At 37.1% G+C, this 27776-nt stretch overlaps 1 protein-coding gene across 2 annotated transcripts in view; it reads left to right on the top strand.

Annotated features, from left to right (window-relative positions):
- PRKN (parkin RBR E3 ubiquitin protein ligase) overlaps positions 1-27776 on the top strand; it is a 783437-nt gene that overhangs the window by 381577 nt on the left and 374084 nt on the right. For both annotated transcript variants that reach the window (XM_075088053.1, XM_075088052.1), the window contains exon 6: positions 14831-14946. In XM_075088053.1, the coding sequence (XP_074944154.1) occupies positions 14831-14946 (116 nt within the window). The remainder of the gene's footprint in view (positions 1-14830; positions 14947-27776) is intronic.

Below are 27776 nucleotides of genomic sequence, written 5' to 3'. Positions count from 1 at the left end.
CATTACCTGCTATGTTACTGCAGAAGGGCACCCCCACCATTGGGCTGGTGACTGGCAGTAGCTGTGGTTTCCGTGGAGCAGTACACAGCGGGCCTTCATTTGAAAAAGTGGGCATGGGCTTGTTTGGTTTTTTTGCAGATGGTAATCTTGCGAGTAGTTAAGTATTGTCCCTAGGTTATATCAGGCTATGCTGACCCGGGTTCTAGTCCTTGCCCTCTGCACTAATTAAGCATTTTGCATCACGGGCTGGCTAAAGTATGGAGCACTTGAACTATGTATTTGTGTCTGTAGGAACGTACTTGCATACCCACTCTCCCAGGAGCTGAGTTGAGGGCTCTGTGTGTTCAGTAAAGAGCTAAGCTCAGGTGTTCTACTTTCTGTATAAATGTGTGTGTTTTCCAAGGTGTTGCTCAGAAAGGTCCTGTACAGATCTGGAAAAAGAGACTGGAGAGGTTACTTGTCTTATTAAAGGCTGGGCTTCTTTGCTACGGTAAGCAGTGTTTTGGAAGTGATGGCTTTGTTTCCTCAGGAAACTGTCATAGTGTGATAATAAGTAAATGGTAAGTTCTAACTGTAAACATGTAAAGGGGGAAAAGCAAAGCAAAACCACATCTGACACCCAGCTCTAATTTCCATTTGAAAATGGAAGGGTGCATTTTTATAATGTTACCAGCTGCACCTTTAAAATGAAGTGTGTATGTTTTACAGACAAATGTATTTCTCATGTTAACTTCTAATTACCCTCAAGGGATTATTTTATCCAATGAACTTATCCAAGGTCTTCCTACATATGCATTACATATTCTTGAACATATAGGCTGCGTGATGGAAAGTTGTGTTGTTTTTTTTTTTAAGTTGGTGTGAGATTTCCTAGTGAACATTACTGCTATTAAGTGAGCTAACACCTGTGCAAAAAGACCATCAGTCAGGGAACTGCAAAGGCAGTGGTAAGTGCATGGCAGGGTTTGGCAAATGCTAGCTGTCTAATTGCTTATGCCATCTATGGGAGAATTTTGGAGCCTGAAAAAAGATTTGTCAAAATAAATGCTATAATAGACCTGTTATGTTTGTGTGAACACAACATTTGTGATGCCAAATTCATCTTGTTGGCTCTGTTACCTCTGCGAGCTGTACCTCCTACACAGGGAACTCGAGCCAAACAGATCAGTATCTCTGCTGCCACATACCTGTAAGTCAAGGGCATCTTTAGTTTTCGGAGGTTATTTTGCTAGAGTACTGCTGGTGCTCTGGACGGTGAGTTATTCCCATGACACCCATGTATTTACAGCACTGGGGATTCAACATGTTGGTTTTGAAATTTTATGAATAAGACAATACATCTGGACAATTGTTTTAATTAATGTCCATGGTAATGTCTATCTCTCTGTTTTTTTCCATTCTTTTTCTGGTAGCAGTGATTTTGGTCATGTACTTGTATCATTTAAGTTACTAGTTTTCCTTACATAAAGTTGAAGTCAAATACTTTAACAAATTTAAAAATATTTTTTCAGAAATATATTATTGAGGTAATTTGCAAGTTAAAACTTTGGCAATTTTACTTGCTTGGGTAAGATAGATACTGTAATAAAAATCTTCAGAAATGTTAAATGGAGAATGTGGCATTGTGCTTTTTGCAGAAAACACTTTATACTGCTCGTGCACTGTTCATGCTCTCATTTAGATTCTGCTATTGTGTAAATCCCTCTTTGTCACATTTTTAAACAAAATTACTTCTTGATCTGAGTGAGTCCCTGCATTTCCCTTAATTTAGTCAAAAGAATTTGCATGAAGTATGAATTTACAGCTCTTTTTACAGGTTGAAACCTACTTAGTAAAATCAGGAAGCAGAAAGTGTTTTGCAGTGGAGAAGGGTAGAAGAGTCCTGCCCGCAGTTGCCTGCCTGGTCAGAAGACCAGAGGAAGCCTGACTGGGAAATAGTATTGGTTAGGTAGAATAATGTGTTTCCAGAAGTAGAGAGAGGTGCAAACCTTGCCTCACTTCCTGTTCGTAGGAGGACCACAAGGACAAAAGTTGCTTGTAAAACTCCTCATACTTGAAGGCCAATGGCACAGCATAGCTTATCTGCAGCTAGTAAGTTTTCTCAGCCAACAAAAGAGGGATGCAAACTAACTACCAAGAACTGTGCCTGGATGTGCCCACTCCTGAACTGCACTTGTGAGAGATGCTAGCTGATACAGTCTAAAACATGTCAGGGACCTTGCTAACACTGCAACTGTACAGATGACTGCATTCAATCACCCAGAAATGCTCCTGGATATTCTTTAACAATAAGCAGTTTTCTAGTGTGGACATAGCCTTGTTCTCCCTGGATACAATTTTTTTAAGTTAAGAAAAAATTCTTTTTTTTGCTGCTTATTTTTACAATGAAGGTAGTATAAATAGATAAGGGTTTGCTGTGAAAACCAAATTAAATCACTTTAGTGAAAATAGTCTATCAAGACACCATCAGCATTATATTAGAGCTATGCAAATAACCTTCTACACTAGATAATACATCTATGTATTAAATTGTCTCAAAGGAAAAAATGTCCACATATTTCTGTTTTTAATAATAGAAAATACCTTTTCAAATCAGATACTGTGCTGTCAGCAACTGATAGGCATTGGCTTCTTTTGTACTGGTATGGACATAAAATAAGCTTGTTGTGTTAAGTGCTTGTTTAACTTAATTGCTGCATTTTTCATATTTCTTGTGCAGAAACTATAGGTAAGAGTGCAATGCAAACACAGATTTCTTTTTTCCTGACAAGATTATAGAGGAGATAATGGATTTCCCACTGTGACTTATGTTTTCTAGCTCATCTTGCATATATATTTCATCTAGCTCATCTGTACATATTAGATATTGAAAATATTTTTTTTTAAAAAAAAAGAGAGAACACTAAATGCCAGAGAACATATTCAGTTTACTGCTAACATTTTAGTGAGTTTTGCAGTACAAGATTAGCCAAAGAAAAGAGTTTCTTGGAGGTTTTTTTGTTTATTTTATTTCTTTGTCTCCTCTACCCACTCCAGTTGCTGCAGCCCTCTGTAACTTTCAAGAGAATCTAGTAACCTGTAAGAACCTCTGGAGAAAGTTTTTGCGAGACTTTAGCCCATAACACCATCTTATTAGGTAGTGATATATTTAATTCCATAACAATGCTGTGAGCAGGCTTGGGTTTTTTTTATGTATAAGTCATCTGGAACACTAGGCACTTGTGTTTCCTAAATCTGAAATAACAAATCATGTATTTATGTATTGAAAATTATAACAGGGTTGTGAGGAGTTTCTACTAGGCATTACAGTTCAAGTTTTGCCTTTAAAAACACTATATAAAATGCTTGCCTCATTAACGAAACATCTTTATTTCATTTCACAGAAGTGGAAGGAATAATTGTAGTGTTACTCATGTAAGGAGTTATGTACAGATTATACTTAGCTGAAACCAGGAAAATGAACTAAAAATATAGTCCTGTTCCCTAATTGAATAATGACAATGTGAATCAACTGTTTGCTTCTGCCTATTCATGTAACTATATTTAACATAATTCCTCCTTTTCTCTTTATCATATGTTCTGAGCATCATGCAGGTTATTGTGTTTGGTTCCTTTTTGTTTTAAGAAAGCTTCAGTTTGTGTGATGCAGCACAAATATTCCATCTGATTGCTCAGTCCATGCAGAAGTAGAAGACTTAAATCAGAGATTCAAAGGAGAGGAAAAAACTAAATACACACACCTAAATTTACTCCCAACTCCAACTCTGGCAACCAGACAAACCTGAAAAATTATTATGGGGAATTTATGTAAATTTTTTTTCCAAAGACTTTGGGTTTAATGTCTCTTGCCGTATATGGGTTAGACGTTACCTCTGTGTGTGTAGGTAGGACATGAGACCTGTTCTTTAGCACCTTTGTAGAAAGGAGAATAGTAGGAGCATAAACCTCAATAATTCAGTAGAATGCGATTAAGACTTAAGGACAACATAGCTATAGGTGTGCTTACAGAATGCGTAGTTGTGGTAAAGAACATGCTTCAAATAAAAGCAACAAGCTGCTGGGTGGCAAATAGACTTCAGAAACACCCCATTGCATATTCAGTGAATAGGCAGGAGGTGCCAAACATTTCTAGTACATTTCTGAGTCTTCAGAGCAAAAGGCAAGCATATTTCATACAGAAGGAGAGAATAACATTTCTGCCACTTCCTCCCTTTCCTTCTCTCACTGTTCCCAATGTAACTGGGCAGTGTCTTGGATGGTTTGTTCTCATTCATATCCTGATCTATAGCAGGCATTGGAAAGATGACAGAACAAACTGTCCAATTTTTCAAGGCTGAGACATAGAGATGAGGCAAAAAGCCACTCCTGTAGTATTACAGCCTAATTCTGTCTGCCCAGCGTCCTCCCATAAATACTGATGGTCCCCCTGAGGCAGCCTTAGTGCTAAATGAAAGGTGTCTTAGTACTGCCTTTCAGCTATATTACAGACTTGTAGATCATCCATATGGTTAATGGGTGGATGTGAGGCTCTAGGACATTGGTGATATTAGCTGAAGGCTGAAAACCTAAAACCAAAAATAACAGTCATTTTTTAAGATGGCTGTTGGGTTAAAAGTACCTTTTTTTCTGAGCTTTGAACCTGACCAGTTCCTTTGATGTCAAGAGATGGACAAAATTTAAATGTTTCAGTTGTGATGGGATCAGATGGATGGGAATCTACTGCGTATATTGCAGAAACTCAGCAATATTTACAGACTAGACCATGGAATTGGTTGAGTCATATAGAATACTCATGAAAGGTAACAACTAGTTAAAGAAATGATGTAGTCTACTTAGACATTTATAATTTGCTAACTCTGCAGACTTTTCTCCAAAGATCAAGGTAATATTCTTTGGGAGACCCTTACAATGTAATGTCAACTGTGCAATACCTACAGTTCAAGTACAGGAGTCCTGTTTCTTATACATTTTAGATTTATTCTGTAGTCGTTTTTGAATTCTTCATCACTAGCTTTACCCCAAGCACTTGTTAGCATGGTTGGAAAAGAAACAAATCACTCAAACCTGTAATGGCAAACAACTTTGCTGTGCCATAAGAAGCACAGCCTGAGGATCGGATATCATAAGGTATTTGAGTTTCTTTGCTTCCTGTGACCCTTTTGTGGCTTATGTTCACATAAAAATTCAAATCTGATTGCCAGAGGAAATTAAGATCCAAGTAAAGGATTGATTCTCTACAGGAAACACTTGATAACAAATTTAAACAGTTGGATTCTACTTTAAAAGAGGCTGATGGGAAAGTTTGCGTCCTAGAAATCAGCACTAGTGTTCAGGATATGATGATTATAATACATTTTAAGTAGCTACTCTGAAACTGAGACTTCCTCTGTGGCTCAAGTAATTCAAAGGAACTTTTCCAAAATAAACTTTCATACGTGCTGAAACCTGGTGAACAAATTCGACAGAATGATTTGGGTTGGGCTCCAGAGGCTGGGCTAGGTAATCTAATCTTCCTGACAGCTGCAGTCATGGTTCAGCCCAGAAATTAGTGTAGATCAGAGATTGTATTTCTAAATGGAACACATATGAAAAGTTTGGTGCAGAAAGAAGAAAGGGAAAGTTTGCACTCTTCCAGGGCAAGGAAGATGTGAACCTTTGATGTTATTTTATATGAAAGCATAGCCATTCTCATAGTAAAGAACTTTTCCTACAACTATCTTACTCTATCCTAACATACCACAGGCGTTACAGTATCTGTAACATGTTAGTTATGCATTTCTCAATTTCTCGTGATCGGTTAAATGTCTGTAGTGCCTTTGATTCCACTGTAAGCTAGCATTCCAGGCAAAGATCCATTTTATTAGGAGACGTGATGCCCTAGAGCCTTTATTTCTTTCTCTATATTAAGAGAAAATGGGTGATAGAAGAGCTGGATCATGCTGAAGAGTTCGGTTCATTCTGTCTTTGTGTCATGGAAACATTGCTATTTGAAGGAATGACAGTAGAATTAGTGACAGGATTGTTTGAGCCTGAGCCACACTCACAGAGAAATGAAGCAAGTATGGTGTGTGGCTGCCTTTAGAAAAAGGACAGAAAATGAGAAATGTTGCCATTAAAAATGAGGAAAGCCCCTTTCACAGAGTACTTTCCTGGGTGGTTGAAATAGCATTGTATGGGCAGCAGCAGCTGCTAAGGGATTCCCAAGGCATTTGTGCTCTCTTTTTCCAGTGTCTTTCCTAGTAGACAAGGAAAGAATAATACATAATAGGTATTGCATTTCCTGTCACTTTCGTCTACACAGAAGTCCTACAAAACTATAGTTGCATGTTATCTCCAAAGGCCAGATGTCATTATAACCTTGTATAGTTAATAACCCATTATTTGACTCTTATTTCTTATCTCTTTAGTTTTTAATACAAATTATTAACTGAAAAGTAATAAATGGGGTTTTTTTTTGTAGTGCAGTCAATAGATATACAAGCTGTATTCACCACTATACAAAAACAACCTCGTTGGCATAAATCACTGAAGCCACATGTAAGAAGTCATGGCTACCTCAGAAATGCATAGGAAGATCTTTTGGTTATATCAGTTAGACTGCTGTTGAAAACTGAAGGGTAGCTATAGCTGTCCGGTTATTAATTTTTGAACAATACCTCTGTTGTACTTCCAGTGAATTCTGGAAAAATGAAAGATAGAAATGTTGTACCTTGGCAAGGGGAATAAATACATAAACAAAAGATTGTTTGGCTTTTGTTTGTGGTGGTTTTTTTTTTCCCAAATGTGGATAGAAGCGGGATCTGGATATGATGAGACTAGAGGCTGTTGCTATTTTGTAGCCCTTGAAAATGTCTCAAAAAATCACTTTTGAACAGTTTTTAGATCAAGCCTAAAATGGCTTTAAGTGACTTGGTCAGGACTAAAACACTAGGTCTTGTAAAAAATTATGAATAGCATGTACATTTTCCTTCCCATAATCCTGCTACACTCAAAATACTTTCCATGTCATAGGCTATGTGTTAAAATATTTAGTATAAAACAAATTGTTTTTGATATCCTCAACTGAGTAAAAGGTATGGTGACTATGTTTGATTCTGAGAGAAGGAAGCAGAACTGTATTTTTAAATAAGTTCATGTAAGAAAAACATTTTAAAGTTGACCAAGAATAAAAAAGAGATATTGTACAGATGTATTGATACTTCTTTCTCTGAAATATAATGTGTTTTTCAGTCACTTGGACACACTTGGATTGCAACAGTTACTTCTGAACAGGAAAGAAAGTTTTGAAAAATGCAGGAGAGTAACATTTCTGCCTCAAATTGGTGTTTGTCTCAACTTTTTAAATTATTACTACATTTTTAACTTCCTCCCTTCACACAGGTTAAAGTTGATGTATTCACTGAGGCCAAGCATACCCTGACAGACTCATGAAGAGATGGCAAAGGATACTCATCCTAAAGAGCTTTTATCATGAATAACAGATCTCTCTTCTTAGCCAGAGGCATTTTGAGAAGGGCAATGGGGTTCGGTCAGAAAGCAGATATTGGAGAGATGCTCATACTTTTACATTTTTATGCTGCTTTTGTCTCCTGCCAAATTAAATAAATATATACTACTTATGGACATTTAAATTTAATACATCAGTACTTTGTTGTCATTCTTAACGTCAAAAGGTGTTTCAAGTTCTCTTTGAGGTCAGCTCAATTAGCAGAAGTATATTAACAAGGCTTAATATACAATATTTGATGTCTCCTGGGATATCAGTTTTTCTCCTTGCCATCTCATAAAGGCATTTCTTTCAAAGGTCACACTCCTGACAGCTTCCTGAACTGCCATGCTGTCCTTCTACTGCATGTTCTACAGTAAAGATTCTATGGATTTGAAAGTGTAAGGGCTGGGGAAATTTGTGTAGAAATGCATATAAAATATGCTGGTATTGGTGGCATCCTTTTATTTTCATTCTTGCTGATTATTTTGACTCCATCCTGAATATGTAGCTCTGAGATCAGGTGCTGAGTTTTTCACAGGATCTTCTCTTTCAAATAGAAAAATTACTTTAAGAATTTTTTTATGGCAGAGAAATGTTGTCTGAGTGCAGTGATTATGCTTTTGAAAGACTCATATTAGTATTGCTATGTGAATGGTTAAAGTGACCAACATCTTTAAGCTTTGCATGACAGTATTCCTAAAATCTGTGCTAAGGATGTTTAAAACAACTGTCACTTAAAAACTTAATTTATTGTCCTGCTTCATCTTAATAAAGAATTAGCAATGAATCACATGCCTTAATCTGTTGTTTGTGGTGATCAATTTATATATTTCTTGAACACTGAAATAGTATTTAAGGACTTATATGCTGCAACTTGAATGCTGGTCTAATACTATGTGCAAATCCTTTCCCTCAAAGTGAATTAATGGTTTGTTTGTCCATAACCACTGAGGCAGTCCATGAAAGCTGTACTTATCAGTCTCTTGCCTAGGAGGTGATCCAGCTAGCCATGGCCATGGGGCAGGTGCATTTCCCAGCTTAGAGAAGTCAGCTGACCTTTGGAAGAGTGGTGTAGTGGGTTGACCCTGGCTGGATGCCGGATGCCCACCCAAGCCACTCTTTCACTCCCCCTCCTCAGCTGGACAGGGGAGAGAAAATATAACAAAAGGCACCCAGGTTGAGATAAGGACAGGGAGAGATCGCTCACCAATTACTGTCACAGGCACAACAGACTCTACTAGTGGAAATAAGCTTAACTTACTACCAATCAAATCAGAGTAGGGTAATGGGAAATAAAAACTAAATCTAAAACACCTTCCCCCCACCCCTCCCTTCTTCCTGGGTTTAACTTTACTCCTTATTGCTCTACCTCCTCCCCTGTCAGTGGCAGAGGAAGACAGGGTGGGTTGTGGTCAGTTCATCACATGTTGTCTCTGCTGCTCCTTCCTGCTCATGGGGAGGGCTCCTCACACTCTTCCCCTGCTCCAGCATGGGCGTCCCTCCCGTGGGAGACAGTCCTCCATGAACTTCAACATAAGTAATTTCCATGAGCTGCAGTTCTTCATAAGCTGCTCTAGCGTGGGTCCTTTCCATGGGGTGCAGTGCTTCAGGAACAAACTGCTCCAGTATGGGTCCCCCATGGGATTTCAAGCCCTGCCAGCAAACCTGCTCCAGCATGGGCTCCTCTCTCCATGGGCTGCCAGGCCCTGCCAGGAGCCTGCTCCAGCCCAGACTTCCCACAAAGGGTATAGCCTCCTTTGGGCATCCACCTGCTCTGACATGGGGTCCTCCACGAGCTGCAGGTGTATATCTGCTGCACTGTTAACCTTCGTGGGCTGCAGGGACACAGCCTGCCTCACCATCAGCTTCACCATGGGCTGCAGGGGACTCTCTGCTCCGGCGCCTGGAGCACCTCCTCCTGCTTTTCCACTGACCCTGGTGTCTGCAGAGTTGTTCCTCTCACATCCTCTCACCTTTCTCTCTGGCTGCAATTGCAGAGCTGGGTTTGTTGTTTTTTTTTTATTCCACAGCTGTTCTGAAGTGGTTTTTTTTAGTCTGTCCTCAGACCCACTGAAGATCTACTTCCTTTTTCAACTGGAAAAGGAAATGAAGCATTACCACAGGAGTGTGCCACAACGGCATTGAAGATTTCTTTCATTCAGGGGAATAATTATGGCCATACAGAATAAAGGAGATTTAGGAGTGCTGATAACCTGGAAAATGAAAACTATACCTTCAGTGAATAGAACACATATTAATAAATGGCTTTGCCTATCAGTCCTAAATAAATATGTGTGTGGGTAATTTACGGGGAAAATATTGTAGGGCTACCACCTTGTTCTGCAGTTTAGAATAAGAAATGAAAAGGCTGAGTTTCCTTAGGATTTTTAACTAGCTTACACAGCAGTGAATGAGAAGCAGGGATAGGAACCTGTATTTTCATGTGTATTTGTTGTATATCAGCTGAGGAGCAGGCTATCTTGGTACTTGTTAGCAGTGTTTTTTCTGACAGTGCAGTAAACTGGACCAGGGAATATGTATTAGAGGGATTCTTCTGGGCCTTATTCTGTTTCAGGCCCTGGCTTCCCACTGATGCTTTATGCATGACTTCAGTCTTTTACTTACATTAGTTACTTGACTGTATAGAAGACAGTTCACTTATCAGTAGTTAGGGGTATGCAAACCACTGGTTTGTTTGAGAAGACAGAATTTAGTGAGAGATATTTTTGGTAAAATATCAAAGATTATTTTTTAAAAAAACTTGAGAATTTTCTTCTTGAGTTTCATAAAAAGTAGCTGGCACTGACCATGTATCTTTGAACCTTTTCTTCCCCCATGAACTTTTTATGATGTAGTGTGACACAAAAGCGATAACAGGAGTGAAGAATACGACAAAATATTTAAAAGCAATGCCTGCTCCCTCTCTGAATAACAATCTATCAGATACACTGCCAAAAGGAAGACATTTGTAGTGTTAAATAGAATGTTCACAATTTCATGAGACCTATGCCTTTAGGCAAGAAAATGATCTATAGGTATTCACTGCAATAGAAGGTGACCACAAAACTACTCACTTTACAGAACTAAGAAAAGTACTAAATTTTGTCTCTGCTTTCACAGTAATTTGTTTACATCCTTCTGCTGAACAGAAATACGTAAAAAAAAAATCAGAAATTTTTGTATCGAATGAGAACACAATCCAGAAAGGAAGAATATCATGATTTCTTCTAATTTAAAATATCTTGGAAGTTGTCAAGTAGTTATGTAGACTGCATTAATTTTTACCCATCCCTTTTATGTTATTCTGGGTTTTTTATTGTAAGGTTAAAATTCCAAAAGTATTGTCTCATATACCATAACATAAGTTAAGCACAGAGAGACATTTTGATGTCAACCTTAAGCAACAACTGTGACAGCCTGTGGCAAAATTAGAGAGTCAGTCCTAACGTGGCTGGCTCCAAGGTCTCTATGCCTGTTTGGAGATTAACCTTGGAACATAAATTATTTAGATTAAATAATCCAGCAAATTTCCCTCCTTAGGCTATCATATGCTGAGTGAAAGACTAAATAAAAGAACAGCTACATTTACATGCCTGATGACATGCAGGGCTGGAGAATGAGAAGTGGGTAAACTCTTGCCTCTTACATTTTACTCTTAGCAGTTTAATTTCTGGATTCAGTTGAGAAGCAACTTGTGCTGATGGGTTATCTTCTTTGTAACTTCACACATATATGCTCTTGCATGAAAAGGCTGTACTTGCATCACGAGAAGTATGTTAAGTCTCTGGGAAATCTGGTAGGTATAACAAACAAATATTAACGCATTGCTTATTTATGCAATGTGTAAAACCAGGCCACATAAATTTTTATTTGGAACTGGAAACCTAATTGAGTTCATGACTTTTAAAAGCCTTCAAACAATTGGAATGCATATTACTATGATAAAAATAACTTTTAAAAAAGGGAAAAAGTGGTTCGCACTACACCAGACCCGTCAGGCACTCAGCGTACTAAGTTTTTTAGATTTCAGTCTCTCCTTGTATTTCTGAACTCCCATCACAGCACTGATGTCTCAGGCCTACAGATGTAGACAGTTGTGTTGATTTTATAGAATTGTGCATTGTGTGGGTTGAAACCTTTTGTTTTTGCAATGGTCAACATTTTATTAATGGGTTAGTTTTACTGTACTGCTAGTCTCAACACATTTGTTATAAATTACTTATTCTTTAATCTTTAAGTTTTATTCTGAGCAAATACTTGACATATAATCTTGAGGGATTTTTTTTTCTATAATTCTAATGAGCCCTCTGTTCTGTTTGCATTTAGTATTAAGATTTGCTATTTCTTTTAATTACAGTTTACTCAAGCAGGGAGTCTTTCAGTGAATAGTTTTGGAGAGTGGCAATATTTTCTTTTGTTATTTCAAATATTATTTTCACTTTCCATAATGTTCTCTATTCAGCAACACTAAAGCACATCATAAATATAATTACTAGAGGAATTTTCTTAAAGCAGTTTTTGGGCTGATAAACAGAAGGATAGAGAAGTAATTTTCCTAATGCTACAGAGAAAGTATTTTGGGAATATAGCACAAGAGGCTTGACTTTTTTTTTCTTTCTTTCTTTTTTTTCCTGACTTGTGGGCAATAATCCATACATCTTAGAGTGTAGAATAAGAAATGTATTGCTTTATTTCCCTTCCATCTTCATTAAACAACTTTCATGATGAGAACCTTATAGCCATTGTGAAGTACTATCAAAAGCAATTAGAATCATAAACCAGACACTCTTTAGGAAAAAAAAAAAAGAATAAGTCTAAAGCTATTTCAATTGTTTTAGAGCTTACTTCCTTTACTACTCTTTTTCTTTTTGGTTGTGACCCAAAGAAAGTTTTATTATAGTGTGTATGTAATTTCATAAAAAATATTTTTTATTTTCTATGTTTTCTTGCCCGTAGTTTATCTGTTCTGGAATACCAAGTTGTCAATATTCTCTTGGTTGTACGCAGAAAATGTACTGAAGCAATGAGATATTTTTAAGACTTCTCCTGCATGGAAATAAATCTTTCTTACCCTTTAATTCAAACAAAACTAAAATCAAATTAAAGGGAAAAGAAAACTCAAGCTCCAAAACCCATTAGCAAATAATATGAAGATTAATGGATACATTTTTAAAGGTTGAAAATAAATTAAAGTTACAGATTGTGTAAGGCTTTCATGTACCCAAGATGAATGTGTAGCTCCATTGACTCATTCTTGACGGCTGAAATGCTACAAGTTGAGTTGATATTTAAAAGCTGTGTGTGTAACTGGGTCTTGAACAAGAGAAAAGACATGGAAAGTCTCAAGTCTTGTCTAAGGATGACTTTAAGCATATTTTCTTGCTTGGGACTACTTTCTGATGTTGTGAAACAGGACTGAAATGATTTAGTCATTAAAAATGTTAGGTCTATGTAAGTATGTAGAGGTGACTACTTCAGAAGTTTTGTGAACAATACCTTTGTTTTAAAAACAGGCTTGTCTTTAAACTGTCATCTTGCCCATTAGGTCTCTTAAACTGCTACTAACACATGCTTCAGGTAATGAGCCCTTAACTTATAGTGTAGTTTGAATATTTCATTTGTGTTGAATCTACTGTGTATATCAGTGCTCCTCTGAGAAGCAGGATTGACTAACGTAGAGGGAAGGTTGTATTAATACTTCTCATATCCCAGTTACCAGATTCCACCTTAGATGTATTACTGCATAGTACTGTATTCGTCTCATGTAGAAATACACAATAGATCTGAATGATCACTGCTGAGAAACAGTAATTGACAGCTGTTTCACAGATGAAGAACTCCCTACTGCAAGGCTCAAGGCAATGAGAAAGTAGGAGCTTTTTCTGGACTGATTTTAGTACAGTATTGTAGTAAATCTCGGTGCAAGGCTGTATAGTGGGGAAGGTGACTTTGTAAGAAACAAAACTGATTTCATTCAGCCCCACTTATTCTCTTACATTCATATATTAACAAGCACTAAAATATGTGTGTCCAGATAGTCTAACTAGGAACTTGGGGAGACACTAGGAAACGCCACCCAGCAAGTCTTTTTCATGGCTTTTGGGTTGTCCTTAATGCTGGGTTTTGGATGTGACTTTTGCAACCTAAAGAAGTTGTCAATGACTGAAATTGTTTTTCCTTCATCCTGTCCCACCTCAATGAGTCATTAGGAAATGCTACTGATTTATTCACTGTCTCTGTGTCTTTTTCTCTTGCTGCAGTTTATTCTTTTTTTTCCCTTTCCTCTTTTTTTAGGATGTTTTTTCCCCAGTCTGGGTGTCTTGAGAATCATCTGTGATCTTAGTGTCTTGATGCCATCAACACCTGTCATTCTTTTATGCCTTCTCATCCTGTCTTCTGATGCTTTTGTACCCTTACCTTCCAATTCACACTTCATCTATACAAGTCTTAATGTTTTCATTACAAACTTCCACAGTTTGATACTGGGAAAAAAGGTTTCATAGGAACAAAGAAGCTGCAAACTGTCATCCGTGGCTCCTATTGCAAAGCATATGTCTTCAGACTGCCTTTATTTACATATGCATAGAGCAATTTGGACATTTAAAACAATCTATTACAACAAAACCTTATCAAAGCACAGCATGATTGGTATGGCTTTCCCTGGTGTGCTTTGGGAAAGAGAACAAAGCACACAGTTGTGTAAAAAGTATTATGCTAATGAAGGAAGTCTAAGAGGCTGTATAGAGCAGTATGGACTAAAGCAACTTAATTCAAACACAATATAATATTTAATTGCAAACATAATATAATATATAATTGCAAACATAATATGTGCCCCAAGAGAGATAGAGCTTCCCTTTAATATAATGGTAAAATGGTATTCTATAGATTTCCAACATCACAAAAGCAAGGCCAGACTTTGCTGATTCTGTATTCTAGACTTCAGAAAACGGTAACATCTGTAACAAAAAAAAAAAAAAAGGTGGAAATACTAATGCATCATGACAATACTTAGTATTCTGCCTTTGATGGTTATAGCTAGATGAAGTCCAGGTGAAGTAATTTTATTTTCTATAAGTACAGAAAATCACAGAATGTATCACATTGGTATCAAATTAGTACACAAGTGGTATCTTCACTAGGAAAATCACTGAACAAAATGCACACCTGGACTGGTATTTTTGCAAGGAATTCCTTGTAAATCTTGCCTAATGATTGTCCTCCTTTTCTGTTGGCAGTGGTGATTTGTCTGTTGTCTCAGATGTCAGTTAGCCTAAGATAAAGGGAGGACGTGAGCGGCAGGTATGTAATCTTCTCTTTATCTCTTCTTCAATATTTCAGGAGTTTTACTTTAAATGTGGAGCACACCCAACCACCGACAGTGAAACATCTGTGGCTTTGAACCTCATTACAACAAACAGTCGCTGTATCACATGTATAACATGCACAGATATTAGGTAAGTACAACAAAAAGTGTCAGAGATGTACAGTCTCAGTGTTTCAGAGCGCTTATCACTTTCAAAGAGCTTTTTTTTCCCCTGTTGGTTTTCCTTATTAAACATTTTTTTCCCTGGTATCATGGTGAAGAATGGGCCACATGTTCTGGTGTGTTCTTTGTTTTGCTGGTATGACTACTATTTATATTTTTCTACCTTTGTTGATTTGCAGGTGGGAATGTGACTGTTTAAGTTCTAGCTACAACCTCAAGTGCTCAAGGTAGTGGCATAAGTGTGTAGACCTTTGCTGCTAATCCGTATTTAAGAGGCAGGGACTGAAAGCGTGACTTTGAGTGGGACAAAATGTTCCTGCAGAAAGGAACTTTTTGGTGTTTGTTTTATAAATCAATGCAAAATTTTTATGATGCATCTGTTCTCATGTTCTTGTTTATTGCAGTTTTAAATACTGTAATCCATCTTACTATATGGTATTTGGGCACATATATTCAAGAATACCATTACTTGCAAATGCATGGATTAAAAACCAATTGCCCGAGAAAGACAGCTACCGCTGTTGTAAAGAATTACCTGAAACACATTTATCTACTGATTAGGAGATGTTTTGAGGTGGAACCTCAAAACGAATAGCACTATGTTATGCACTCTAAGTATTCCTATTGATTGATCTGCTTTTTGCAATAGAAGAAAGAATTTAGAAAAATCTTACAGGATAGCAGGAAGCGTGAGTGAAACTGTTAAGAGATATCCATTTGGGGAGGAAAAGCTGGATTCCTTGCAGCAAAGATCCTATTGAAAATAATAGGTGGTTGTTCTGATTCTATCCCAGACCTAGTATAACTGTATTACGTTGTGCTTGCATGCTACTACATTGATAGCAGCCGATTGGTTGCTGACAGTATTTAGCTCAAGAAAATGAGTCTTAGTTAGAGATAAAAAGATAAATCCCTGGTTGGAAGGGACCTCAGGGATCATCTTGTCCAACCTTTCTAGGAAGAGCCCAGTCTAGACAAGATGGCCCAGCACCCTGTCCAGCTGACTCTTGAAGGTGTCCAACGTGGCCGAGTCAACCACTTCCCTGGGGAGATTATTCCAATGGTTCACTGTCCTCGCTGTGAAAAATTTCCCTCTGGTGTCCAGTCGGAATCTCCCCAAGAGCAGCTTGTGTCCATTCCCCCTTGTCCTCTCCATGTGACTCCTTGTAAAAAGGGAGTCTCCATCTTCTTTGTAGCTACCCCTTAAGTACTGGTACATGGTGATGAGATCCCCTCTGAGCCTCCTTTTCTCAAGGCTGAACAAACCCAGTTCTCCCAGCCTATCCTCATACGGCAGCTTCCCAGTCCTTTGATCATCTTGGTGGCCCTTCTCTGAACCCCTTCCAGCCTGTCCATTCTCCTGCACACCTCCCAGTCTCCTCCCACCCATGAGCAGGTCTTTTGTACTGTCCTGTGGAACTGCACAAGGTGAAATCAGCAGGAAGTAGACGATATTATTTCAGTTCCTCCCCTTTTTCATGGTTAGCTAACATGAAACTATTGTACCTTGACTCTGCTTCAGTGCAGGTAGCGTCGTTCCTTATGTGAAAATGTATACCAAAGAGAATGGTGATAGCTGTTGGTGAAAAGAAAGAATTTGCAGGGGATGCTTGAACTCTGTACTGATTCATATGGTGTGTCTTCTGGAAAGAGCTGATTTTGGCAGCCTCCTCTGTGGTATATTTACAGAACTGGCTCCTAGGTATAGGTTGAAGGCCAAATGTCATTCTCTGTCAAATTGGTACCTCAGCATTTTATAGCAAGGATGCAGAATAAACTATTTAAAAGTAGCTAGTTCTCCTGTCTGTCTGTACTGCTGTTGTGGTTTAGCGGCAGCTCAGCCCCACACAGTCGCTCGCTCACTCCCCACCGGTAGATGGGGGAGAGAATCAGAAGGGTAACGCTCGTGGGTTGGGATAAGAACAGTTTAATAACTAAAATTAAAAGAAACAACAGTAGAAATGCAATGTAAAGGAGAACAACAAGAGGCGCAAAGCCCCGGGGGAGGGGGGAAGGGAGGGGAGGGGGGAACGAACCACCAGAACAAACCGCACGCGCCACAGCCGCTCGCCGCCCGCCGACCCGACGCCGCGCCGCCTCCACGCTGCCACTGCCCCCCCCCAATATATTGGTCACGGTGTCACATGGTATGGAATGAACCTGCCATTGGCCAGTCGGGGTCAGCCGCCCCCACCATGGCCCTGCCCCTCCCAGCCCCCCCCGCCACGCGGCAGAGCGCGGGAAGCTGGAAAGGTAGCCGACCCCCACAGTGAGGAGAATTAACCCCTTCTCAGCCAAAACCAGCACAACTGCTAAATGGAAGAGGGCCAGTGGCTGATCCCTGATCCCAAGCCAAATGGCAATGACTGACAGATATCCTACATGGTACTGTGATAGGTAGCCTGGGTTTTCATCACAGCCAGCTTGTGATAACCTTGAAGCTGAAACCCAAAAGCTCATTGCTGAAACTAAATCTGCAATGAAAGTATACTTTTTATCTTAGCAGTAAGATGGTATGGAATAGGGTTATTCATGTTCTAGTATGCCCTGTGTAGGGCTCAGGAAGCATCAAAAGCGGTCACCAAACACCATGAAGTACAATGAAGGGGTAAAATCGCTAATCTAACAACTGAGCTTCAAGGGATAAACAGTACTTATTTCCAGGACCTATATTCACTTGGGTTCTCAAGAACTCCAAGTATTTCTAGACTGCAGGAAAAGTTGTCTGTTCCTGACAACTTACTGTGTTTATGTTAAGCTCTCCTCTCTATTTAGGAAAAAAAATAAAAGAAACAAGAAAAAAAGAAGATAACAGTTATGGGGGAAAAAAACCCATGTCTAAAAACCCCTTCTCTAGGGGGTTAGAAGAACTAAAATAGAAGAAAACTGTTCTGTCTCGTGAAAATATTAATACACATTTCTGTGATAACTCTACAATTTTGAGAATATATCTGTATATTAAATGGTGATTATCTTTCAGAAGTTTGATTTTTAAAGCCATAGAAGTCTGTTATGCAGTTTTGTGTAATATTAAAAATTTGTAGGTGATACTAAGAAGTGTGGTATCAGGGTGACCTTCCTCTGTTTCTTTTTTTTTTGGCCAATCTTGTGAGTTGTTAAAATATAATTTCACATGTATCTTTGGGTGAATGAAATAATTTTCCAATTAAAGCTGTGAAAGAAATTATTTTAGTTTCTATTTCCAATTTTCTTTTTTTTTTTCCAGTTGAAAGGGTGGCCAAAGCTAAGCCCATTTTGCAAAGAGCTAGAGATTGGACAATTAAATTATCAGTGTTGCACAAAGGTCATTGTAAATTCTTGTGCTACTTATGAAATCTCTGCTCAGTATTTTGAGTTTCTTTTTCTCCAACCTAGAGTTATTGGAATATTTATATATAAACTCAACGAATTTACACAAATACCCATAATGTTTTTATTTTAGTTAAACGTTTAGGTGACTACATGTATTTGTGCTGGTGATTACTTTCTAACGGTCCTATGCAGCTGAAAAGTAGCATCCAGGGCATTCTACAGTTTGTAGTATTTTGTGAAACCTATTTTCATCATTTTACAGCATTCAGGTGGAAAAGAGGAATAAATGTATTTGGTACATTAACGATGACTTTGTATTAGCTTCACTACAATAAAAAAACCCGTGTCTGTTCTGCAAAATACATTTTTCTTTCTTTTATGCTTAAATAATTTAAAGAAGAAAGGATGACAACCAGGTACTGCTTATGTATTTCTTAAATATTATTGTTCACAGTAAGATGTACCATTTCTCTAGTTGTTTCCATCCACTTATCATGGACAGTTAGTCCACCGCAGGCAGAGCAGTTAAGCTCCAAGATTCTTGGCATGGTGTATGTATGGCTTTAGCAAGGTTTGCAGAGCTCATAAAAATTATATTTAAAGCAGTAGTGTACTCTATGGTATATAGAAAAAATACAAAGTTGAAGTAATATTTAAGCCTATTGCCAACTTTTACTCTCAGGTTTACACTAGGTACACTTTCTGTTTGCCTTGGGTTTATATTTGATATTAATATTTTCATGCAGCTTTGACCAACAGAGTGAAATACTTCAGAGCCAAATACCCTTGTAGGGTTATGCTAAATCCATAGGCAGTATTCCATGTAGTGTAATGCCTTCCAATGTATTCTGCTTATCTGCAGCAGAGTTGGTGTGTATTGGCAGCCTTTATGCATTTATTTCTTTCTGTAGCATTCAAGGTGATGGGTTGCTTTTTATGTCTTTGAAGAAGCTCTTAATAGGTTGAGCAAATGGCTGAAAGTTGGAACAAATACTAAAACTGTGCAATCCTCAAGGGGAGATCTGCTTTTGTCAACTGTTTCCAGTAGAAATAACATCAAAAGGGGTTAGGAGTACCCCAGGGTACCCATAAATCAGGCTCAGGAATAACAGCAGTGTTAAGAAGTGTAAAAATAAAATGTGCAGAACAGAAGTGCCTCACGTCATCTTTCATAAACTCGGTAGGGTACAATTCCTAAAGGCACCCATTATTTTTACCTTCCAACAGATACAGATAAGTGTAAATGATATATAGCACTTTCTCTCAATTCTGGAGAAACAGTTCTCCAGAATAAGAAGTATTTGCTGTTCTGTCATCAGATTTTTTATCAAATAAGTCCCTACTTCATAATCTTGGGTAAAAAAAAAAGTTTTGTTTACACAATGCAATCTTGTAATATGTTTTTCTGCTATTCTGACTGCCTAACACTGAAGTTGAAATGAGAGCTTCGTTTTTCTAGTGGTGAGAGTTAGAAGTGCGTATGCTAGATGTTCTTCAAGGGTAACAGTGACGTAAGGTCTTTGTCAAATCAACTCAGACTGTGATCACATTGGACTCCATGGGCAGGAGAGTATTGGTGAAGGTCAGTACTTGGAGGGAAAAACTCAAAAGAAACATACTACAGGAAGTCCAGTTAGAAAGTCAGCTCTCCTGTTCAGCTCTCAGTTAGAAACTGTTCTCCTTCAGTCAATAAAGAATGAATGTCTCTGCATGTCATTCAGGATAACTGCGTGTTAATCCGGTTCTGGTGGGACTACTTTGAGCGTCCTAAGCTTCTCACTAGCTCTTAATCAGCCATCTTTTTTCCAGTCTATTTTTTTTTTCTGAAGAAAAAGTACAATTTATGAAATTTTTCCCTCCAGCAGCAGTTTGTGCCATCCCCCTATTACTAATTTCTGTTACTGTAGAGTCAGGACTGAGACTCAAGAGCTTCATTTTTATGGGGTAGTATTTCCAAATTGGTAAGGGATAAAATAATTTGCTTCTCCATAAATATATATGTGAATGATTTTCAGTTGTGGATTTTACCTTTAGATTTTAGCTACCAAGGGAAGACCAACTCCCCAAGGTTATTATGGGGATTAGGATTTTTGTAATGTAATGTTTTGGATTTTACCCTTTTTTTGTTGATATAGAAGGTGTTCCAAGTTCCTTATTGACTACTACATGCTGTCCCATATTGGGCATTAATGTACATTGCTTTGAAGTAAAATATTTCTTCTATTACAGCTTAAAAGATTGTTTAGAAACATCTGAAATCATTTGCCTTGCCTTTCTTTCTTTCTGTAAATAGCTGGTATTAATGCAGTCTGGATTTAAAAAAAATGGGAAAGAATATCAGACAAGGAATATAACAGTGAATATGACAAAAAGGATATGAGGTATCAGGCCTGGCATGGTATTCAACACTTTTATAGAACAAATAATTCTAGAATCTTTAGTTTCATGATTTGAATCAGATGTTACAGCTGAAGGGAAAATTTGCAAAAGTTAGCTTCTGATAAGGTTCCATATCTGAACTGTAAACATTTTCAAAGTGAAGAAGCTGTCCTACAAATTTCATTCAGGCCAATTTTGCTGTTATTTGAAGAGAGTTTTACCAGGGACTTTCTGTTCCCTTCCGAGATCAAAATGCAGACTGTGTCCATTAAAAGTCATTGCCCATGTGATATTTTTCAGAAGAGTAAACAGCACTTTATTCCAGCTTATAATTGCTATTTCTCTTCACTTGTGGGGTATAGGATCCTAAAGTTACCCCTTGGGCCATTATAATCCAAGCAAGTTATTAAATCTATATTTAGCTCATCTTTTTTAAAGTACGTTTTCCCTCTCTGTGACCTGTGTTAATAATATGGTCTCTGCTCCAAATCTCTGCCTGTTACATTCTGTTGTCTTTATATACCTTGAGTAGTTCAAAGAGGAGTGGGAAAAGATTACGTTAAGAATTAAATCTACTTTGTCTAAGTACTATGACCATCAGGGACAATGTCTACTGCTTTCTCTCCTAATACTCCTGAAATTAATGGGATTTCTTAAGAATCACTAAATTAAAGAAAAAAATTAATCAAATATCAAACTAAGAACTGTAACTAATTAGTTCAGAGCTTTTTTCTTTTCCCCAATATGGTAGCCTATAGAATACTGGTTGTTACAGCTGTAATATTTGAGTTCTGATACAAGCAAAACCGGGCAAAGAAAACATTAACATTTTGCTGTTACTTTTGTTCGTATTTGAAACGTGAACAAAATCTAGTAATGCCAGTAAGTGACCTTCATTTCTTTAGTGGCACACACCGTGAGTTTCAGACTTAAACACTTGTACCATGGGTTTTTGGAAGATGTCCCTCATGCATGAAATTCAGTTGTCTTAACCTTTCCATTGAACTGTAACCACTAGTATACAGCAGCCCCCTGTGGCAATGACAGGACAGCATTGCATTTCTTACTGTTTTGCCTCTGAATCTATTAAGAACTACACTGCAACTGCATCTCAGCGAGACAGCTTCCAGCTTCTACAGATTTGTGAAGAAAATAATAGATTGGCAGAAGTATTCTACAGTCATATTGTATGTGTCCTTTGCTGGCAGGGGACAAGTGAGGAGGATTTTATGCAACCTCACTCGTCTCCCTTGCTAAATCTAAACCATGAACTCTTTTTCTCTCCATCTGAGAGAACAAAACCTACCTACTTTCCCTCTTTCATGGTTTCCCCTAAAGCCTGCAGACTGCAGACTATTTTCTGGAGGCTCTATATTAGATGTTGTATCTTCTCTGCCATTATTAATGATGGCATGATTAATACAGTGAGCTTTTTTTTCAGATTTCTTCACTTACGTATTTTAAGGCATGTTGCAAGACACAAAGACTTAGTAGTTTAAATGTATTGGGATGAACTGACAGTTTTAAAGCTGAAATGTGTCAGGTATCCAAATATACCACATAGAAAATTTGACGGACCTCACTTCCAAAGTATTTTGAGGAAGACTAAGAATATGACTACTTGCATACGAGCAATCAATGAGAAATGTTAGCTAATGAATACATTTTTGTGCAAGTGCCGTAAGTTCAAGTATTAAAGTTATAATTAATTTGCAGTGTCTAAGAAAAGCAAAGCAGCAGATGTTTGTGAAATGTTGTTCAAAGGGACATTTTTGAAATTTGCAAGCCCACAGAATGCCTTTTCTGTCATAGATGATTGCAGATTCAGGTGTTTGTGACTTTCTTTTCCTTAGAAAATTAATTCCTTAACATGGAAGAGAAAGGTTTTAATCTTTCGTTTTGCTCCAGGGCAAGTTTAGTAGTAGCTGATTATTATCACCATCTGATAGCAGTATAGTATAGACCTATGAGAAATGTTATTGGAGGTCACAATCCAGTTGTCTTTGGAGAGATACCCATATTTCAAAGACTCACCATCACAGATGATACTAATTAGCAAGCCTAATAATCTCAGCAGAGACCTGAGGTCTGAAGGATCGAGGTGAACAGATTGCAGAGAGGTGTTCCTTTCAGGTCTCAGCTGAAGTATTATGGGAAGGTTTTGTGGAGGAACTTCAGATGTTGCTGTCTGCTGAGCAGCTGGCCATTTGGCCAATCTTGCACTTCACTAAACTGAGAGCTGTTAGACCTTCACCTTTTACTGTCTCTGACTTTCTTTTATGAAATTTTAAAAATAGGCAACAATAAGTAATTGAATGTGAATCTGTGACAGATGAAGAAAATGTTACAAAATCAAGTGCAAAAATGAGAAGTTTGCCCTTTTAAAAAAAAATGTCACTGCTTTAATGTTTTTAATGAATTGACATTTAGTAACTAACATTCAATGTGTCATTAATTAATCATTGGTGGAAGATGAATATGAGAGACAGATAAATATTCTTTGGATACAAAGTTAAGTGTAGAGAAATAATGTGTCTTTATTGTGTGAAAATTGGTTTCAAATATAGTTCAGATAAAGCATTGTATACACAACTAAAAAGTTGTGTGTATATATACACAAAAATGTCTATGTACACATATGGATTGATAGCATATATAAAAAAACCTAACATGTCTTTTAAACATATGTGTATATATATCCATTTATTTCTCTAAGAAGCTGATTTTGTGAAGAATGTTGCTGTGCTTCCCATTTTACTCACAGTTACGTGTTGTTCCTACCATATCAGGACAGATTGGAAATCTTAGACATCCCTGAGAGATAGTCCACAGTATCAAATGAAGAACGTACTTATTGTTACATCTTTGTGATTTTCCCAGCCTCTTCCCAGCCACTCTTTGGCTAGTTGGAGGTAGAACTGCTCTGTCCTGATTAACTCAACATCAGCAGAAAAAAAGTAAAAGCAGAAAATTGCATTAATCTTCTGCTTAACTGAAAGAACTTACCACAGGTAGGAAGGAATCATGGAAGGGAGTGTCTTGACGTACTGCTGTTTTTTCACACTGACACACATGTTTGTACATAGAGGTATATATGACTTTTGATATGTTTAAGTGTTTTTGAAACAGCCACTGATAGGAGTATTTGAAACAAACATAACTGAATTTTATTTCTACTGTGAATTGATTTCTGTAACATGCATTTCTAACTTCATATGAGATACAGTGCATCTCCTCAATTTAATTTTCTGAAATTTCAGTTTTATCAAACTCTTTTTGTTGTATTCTTTATTTTCAGCACTCAAGAGAGAAAGAACAGAAATTATTTTAGTGGCTACTAAGGAGTATGTATTTAATGAAGTTTAGTTTTGAGAAATTTTTCATCCTTACTAAAAGTGCATTCCACTAGGACAAAAGAAATGAAGAAGATATAGATAACTCAGTGAACTGAAAAAGATATAAAGAGTGTAGGCTGTTATTGAGGCAGAAGTCAAATAAAAATAAGTAAATGCCTAAACAGTCCTATAAAGTGCCTTGAAAAATGATGAACGCTAAGTCAGTTAAAGCCTAATTTTTGGAAGGTGACAGAGACAATTGTTTAACATGGAAGAAACAGAGCTATTGAATCTGACAGAAAGTCATAAAGAGTTAGTAATTTCTTAGTCTTTGCATTGATAATTGAATAAAACTTCTAGGCTGCTGTCTTTGCCAAAATCTACAACAATGAATGTAACTATAGCTTCAGATACACTGAAAAATAATCGTTCTGTATATTTAACTTTATAAATCTCTAAAGAGAAAAAAGTAAAATGAACATTTACTTTCCACTATGGTTCATTTTTTCTAGGTTATTTTTGAGTCATAAAATCATAGCAAGATCATTGACATCTGCTATAGCAGTATTGTTGAACTGTTATTATTGTAATTTAGCAAAAATTGGAAAGGGAAAAAAAGAGTGCTTGTGAAAGATCTGGCTGGCATTTACAGCACAGAGAAATATGAGTGAAAATATTACAGAAAGAATGAAGCAGCCTGATGGCAAAAACCTAAATACGCACACGGCAAAATAATTTTAATTTGCAGAAACTTAGCAAAAATTGGAAATAGCTGTATCAAGCAAAAGTACCAGGATGTAATTTCTGAACTCAAAGACATGAAGGACTATTTATCAGACAGAGAACCTGTCATAATATGCAGGGAACTTTATTAAGTGTTTCCTGACACTTCACAGAGTCACTTAATGATCTAATATGGAACAGTAACTATTGTCCTAGGTAATGTCTTTAATAGCCATTCAATTCCTCAGTGTAATAGCTCAGCAGGGATTGTTACCAGATTCCATAAATGCCCAATTCAGATAAACATTTTAGGAAAATAACAATGTGTATGAAATTTGAGGGCAAGTGTATACATATGGCTTTCAATACATGTCTGGGGCAATGTACTAATCCCAAATTCTAGATTCGTATCTTTGATGTGTATCAATTTCAGGGGCATATGTGTACAAAATTTTGTCTGGGAGAACAAGGAGGGATTGAGAAATATGTTCAAGAAATATGTTCGTTTATATATGTATAATAAATGAGCACAATTATTGGTTTATTTTTCTATAAACCATGGAGTAGAATAAACTGGCATAGCACTGTACTGAGCAGACATCAGGGTAAGGAAAATAGTTCACACACTTTTTATTGACAGTTATAAATAACTGAGCATGCAAAGCTCTGAGTGCATTACAGTCTTGTAATCATTTGAAAGCAATTGATGGAATCGTAAGGGAATTTATTAGCTAGAAATACTTTCTTTTTTTTTCTTAGCTGCTCATGATCATTCATAGCTCTTTCTTCCTCTCCCTTATTTCTTGAATGTTATTAAAGGTTGACTCAGATGAGACAGTTTCTGAAGCCAGTCTCACAGAGAGTCTGTTCTTTATTTTCTTCTGTAAGAGAAACCCGTGGGGTTCTAACTTTCTTAGATCTTCTGCAGAGAAATTCCTTCTTCCTCCAAATGAATGTATTTGCATAAACTTGCTTTAATAAATCCATGCTTACTTTAAATGTTATCAATTTTGTACTACCTGATGATTTTACTAACAGTGTCATTATTGTATAACAATAAATGATAGTAAACATTTGAGTGTAAATTGTGATGTGACAGACTAAGTTCAATATCAACTAAGATATCATCACAAGTAAATTTTCCTTAGAAAGGAAAATTCTAGGGCAAGGTCAGGCAGGGACAATGAAAATGAATTCAGTCCCCTGGTGGAACTTGAAACATAGAGACAAGTTAAAATTGTTTATAAATAACTGTTATGAACTTAGAGCAAAAAAATGCTGATTTGCAATGTGGTTTGAAAACTACAAGAAATAAATCATAAGGGTTTTCTTGTTAAGTTCAGGCAATGTCTGTGACACGTTAACAGAGCTGCCTGCAGATATTTGAAGACCGATAAAAATGGAGACCATTAAGGGAATGATCATTTTCCTAGTACAAGTTTGTAAATGGTAGTGATAGTTGCACTAGTAAGTCATTGCAGGAATACAAGAAGAATGGCACCAATTAAAACATGTTTTTATATTGGTACAGACTTCCAGGCTAAGTCTTTTATTTTCACTTGAGGTGTTTAATTTAGTTTATTTTAAAGTCATTCCGTATCAGTGTACACTGAAGTGCATTAAGCAGGATGAAAACAAGCACAGTTGTCCATCAAAAGGTTTTTAATTTTTTTAATATCATTTCTCCAATTACACTAATATACATTTCTCTTGCAGAGAAGACCTATCTTACAGACGATATCTGGAGATCAACTGTGACTCTGGTTACAAATGCTAATGGAAGAGTTCAGCATTAGTGAATCGTGATTAAAATAGCAGAGAAAGCATGCATTGCTGGATAGCAACATAAGAGAAAAATTATGACTACTCTGCTGAATACATGAGTTAGCATAAATGCTTCTTTGTGCAAATATTTCAGAGCATTCTCAGAGTTTTCATACAGCTATAAACCTTAAAAAAGTCTCCTCTGAGTCAGCTTCCGTTCTGTATCACTTTAAGTGTATGTACTCCTACATGTTTATTAAGCAAAAAGGAGTTTTGATTAATTTCTTCATATATATTTATATATAATACATATATATACACGTATATATACATATGTATATGTACTTATTTCTTCCTTTGTCTTGCTTTCTTCTCTGTAAGAATTCTTTAGTTATTTGAGATGCATTACATTTTGGAACATTTTTTCCTCCCTAGTAATTATACTATTCTTATTTTGCTTTGCACAGGGACAAATCTGCCCATATTTCTGGTAAAAGTAGGAACCAGGGACAGCGCTCTTCTGGCATGCAAATGCCGTTTGCATTTGTCATTTCTGCAAATTCATTTCCTCTTTCTTCTCCTTGTTTTGTTTGCAGCAAAATAAAGAACAGTCAAACCTCTTCCCATAAGGTACATTCTCTGTGATCACTAAAGCCAGTATCATACAAACAGCTCCCAAGAAACCCAGGACCCGCCTTTTGAGCTACACTGTACAGCAAAGCTGACTGCACCCAGAGGTGTTACCTCTGTGAATCTAGCCAACCTGTTCTTGCAAACAGATTGACAATGCTGATGTCAATCTTGAACTACACGCATGAGCAAGACTATGCCTGTGCTCCCTACAGAGCCTCCAAACTGGCTGACTTGTGTTGGAGTTTCTGACAAAAAATGTTAGATTTATTCACTTTTGGTATATATGCCTCAAAAGGAATCGGACCATGTCCTGATCAGAAAGCATGTGGTGAGAGTGAAGCTGCAATATGGTTCCGTCTGGTTACATAAAGATAAAACAGCTTCAAAAGTCATTTATTCACTTCAATGCATTTGTAATTTAATCTTGTGTTTAAAGTAAAATACCGAAGTAAGGAGAGAGAAAAAGCGTTTTAAAGACTTCCATCATTGAGTTTTCAAGAAACAGCTCTTCTTCTGTTTTGCACTTCAAATATATCCATAATTTCAGCCAAAATAGTTTTTATAGTTTTGTGGGGGCATACTTTTATGTGTGTATCTGCTAAAGTAATTGTGTTTAAGAAATACTCATTTGAAAAAGAAATAAAAATCCTGC

The sequence above is a fragment of the Phalacrocorax aristotelis genome, chromosome 3, assembly GCF_949628215.1.
Source record: "Phalacrocorax aristotelis chromosome 3, bGulAri2.1, whole genome shotgun sequence".
NCBI lineage: Eukaryota > Metazoa > Chordata > Aves > Suliformes > Phalacrocoracidae > Phalacrocorax > Phalacrocorax aristotelis.
This window is presented reverse-complemented; position numbering and strand designations above follow the sequence as displayed.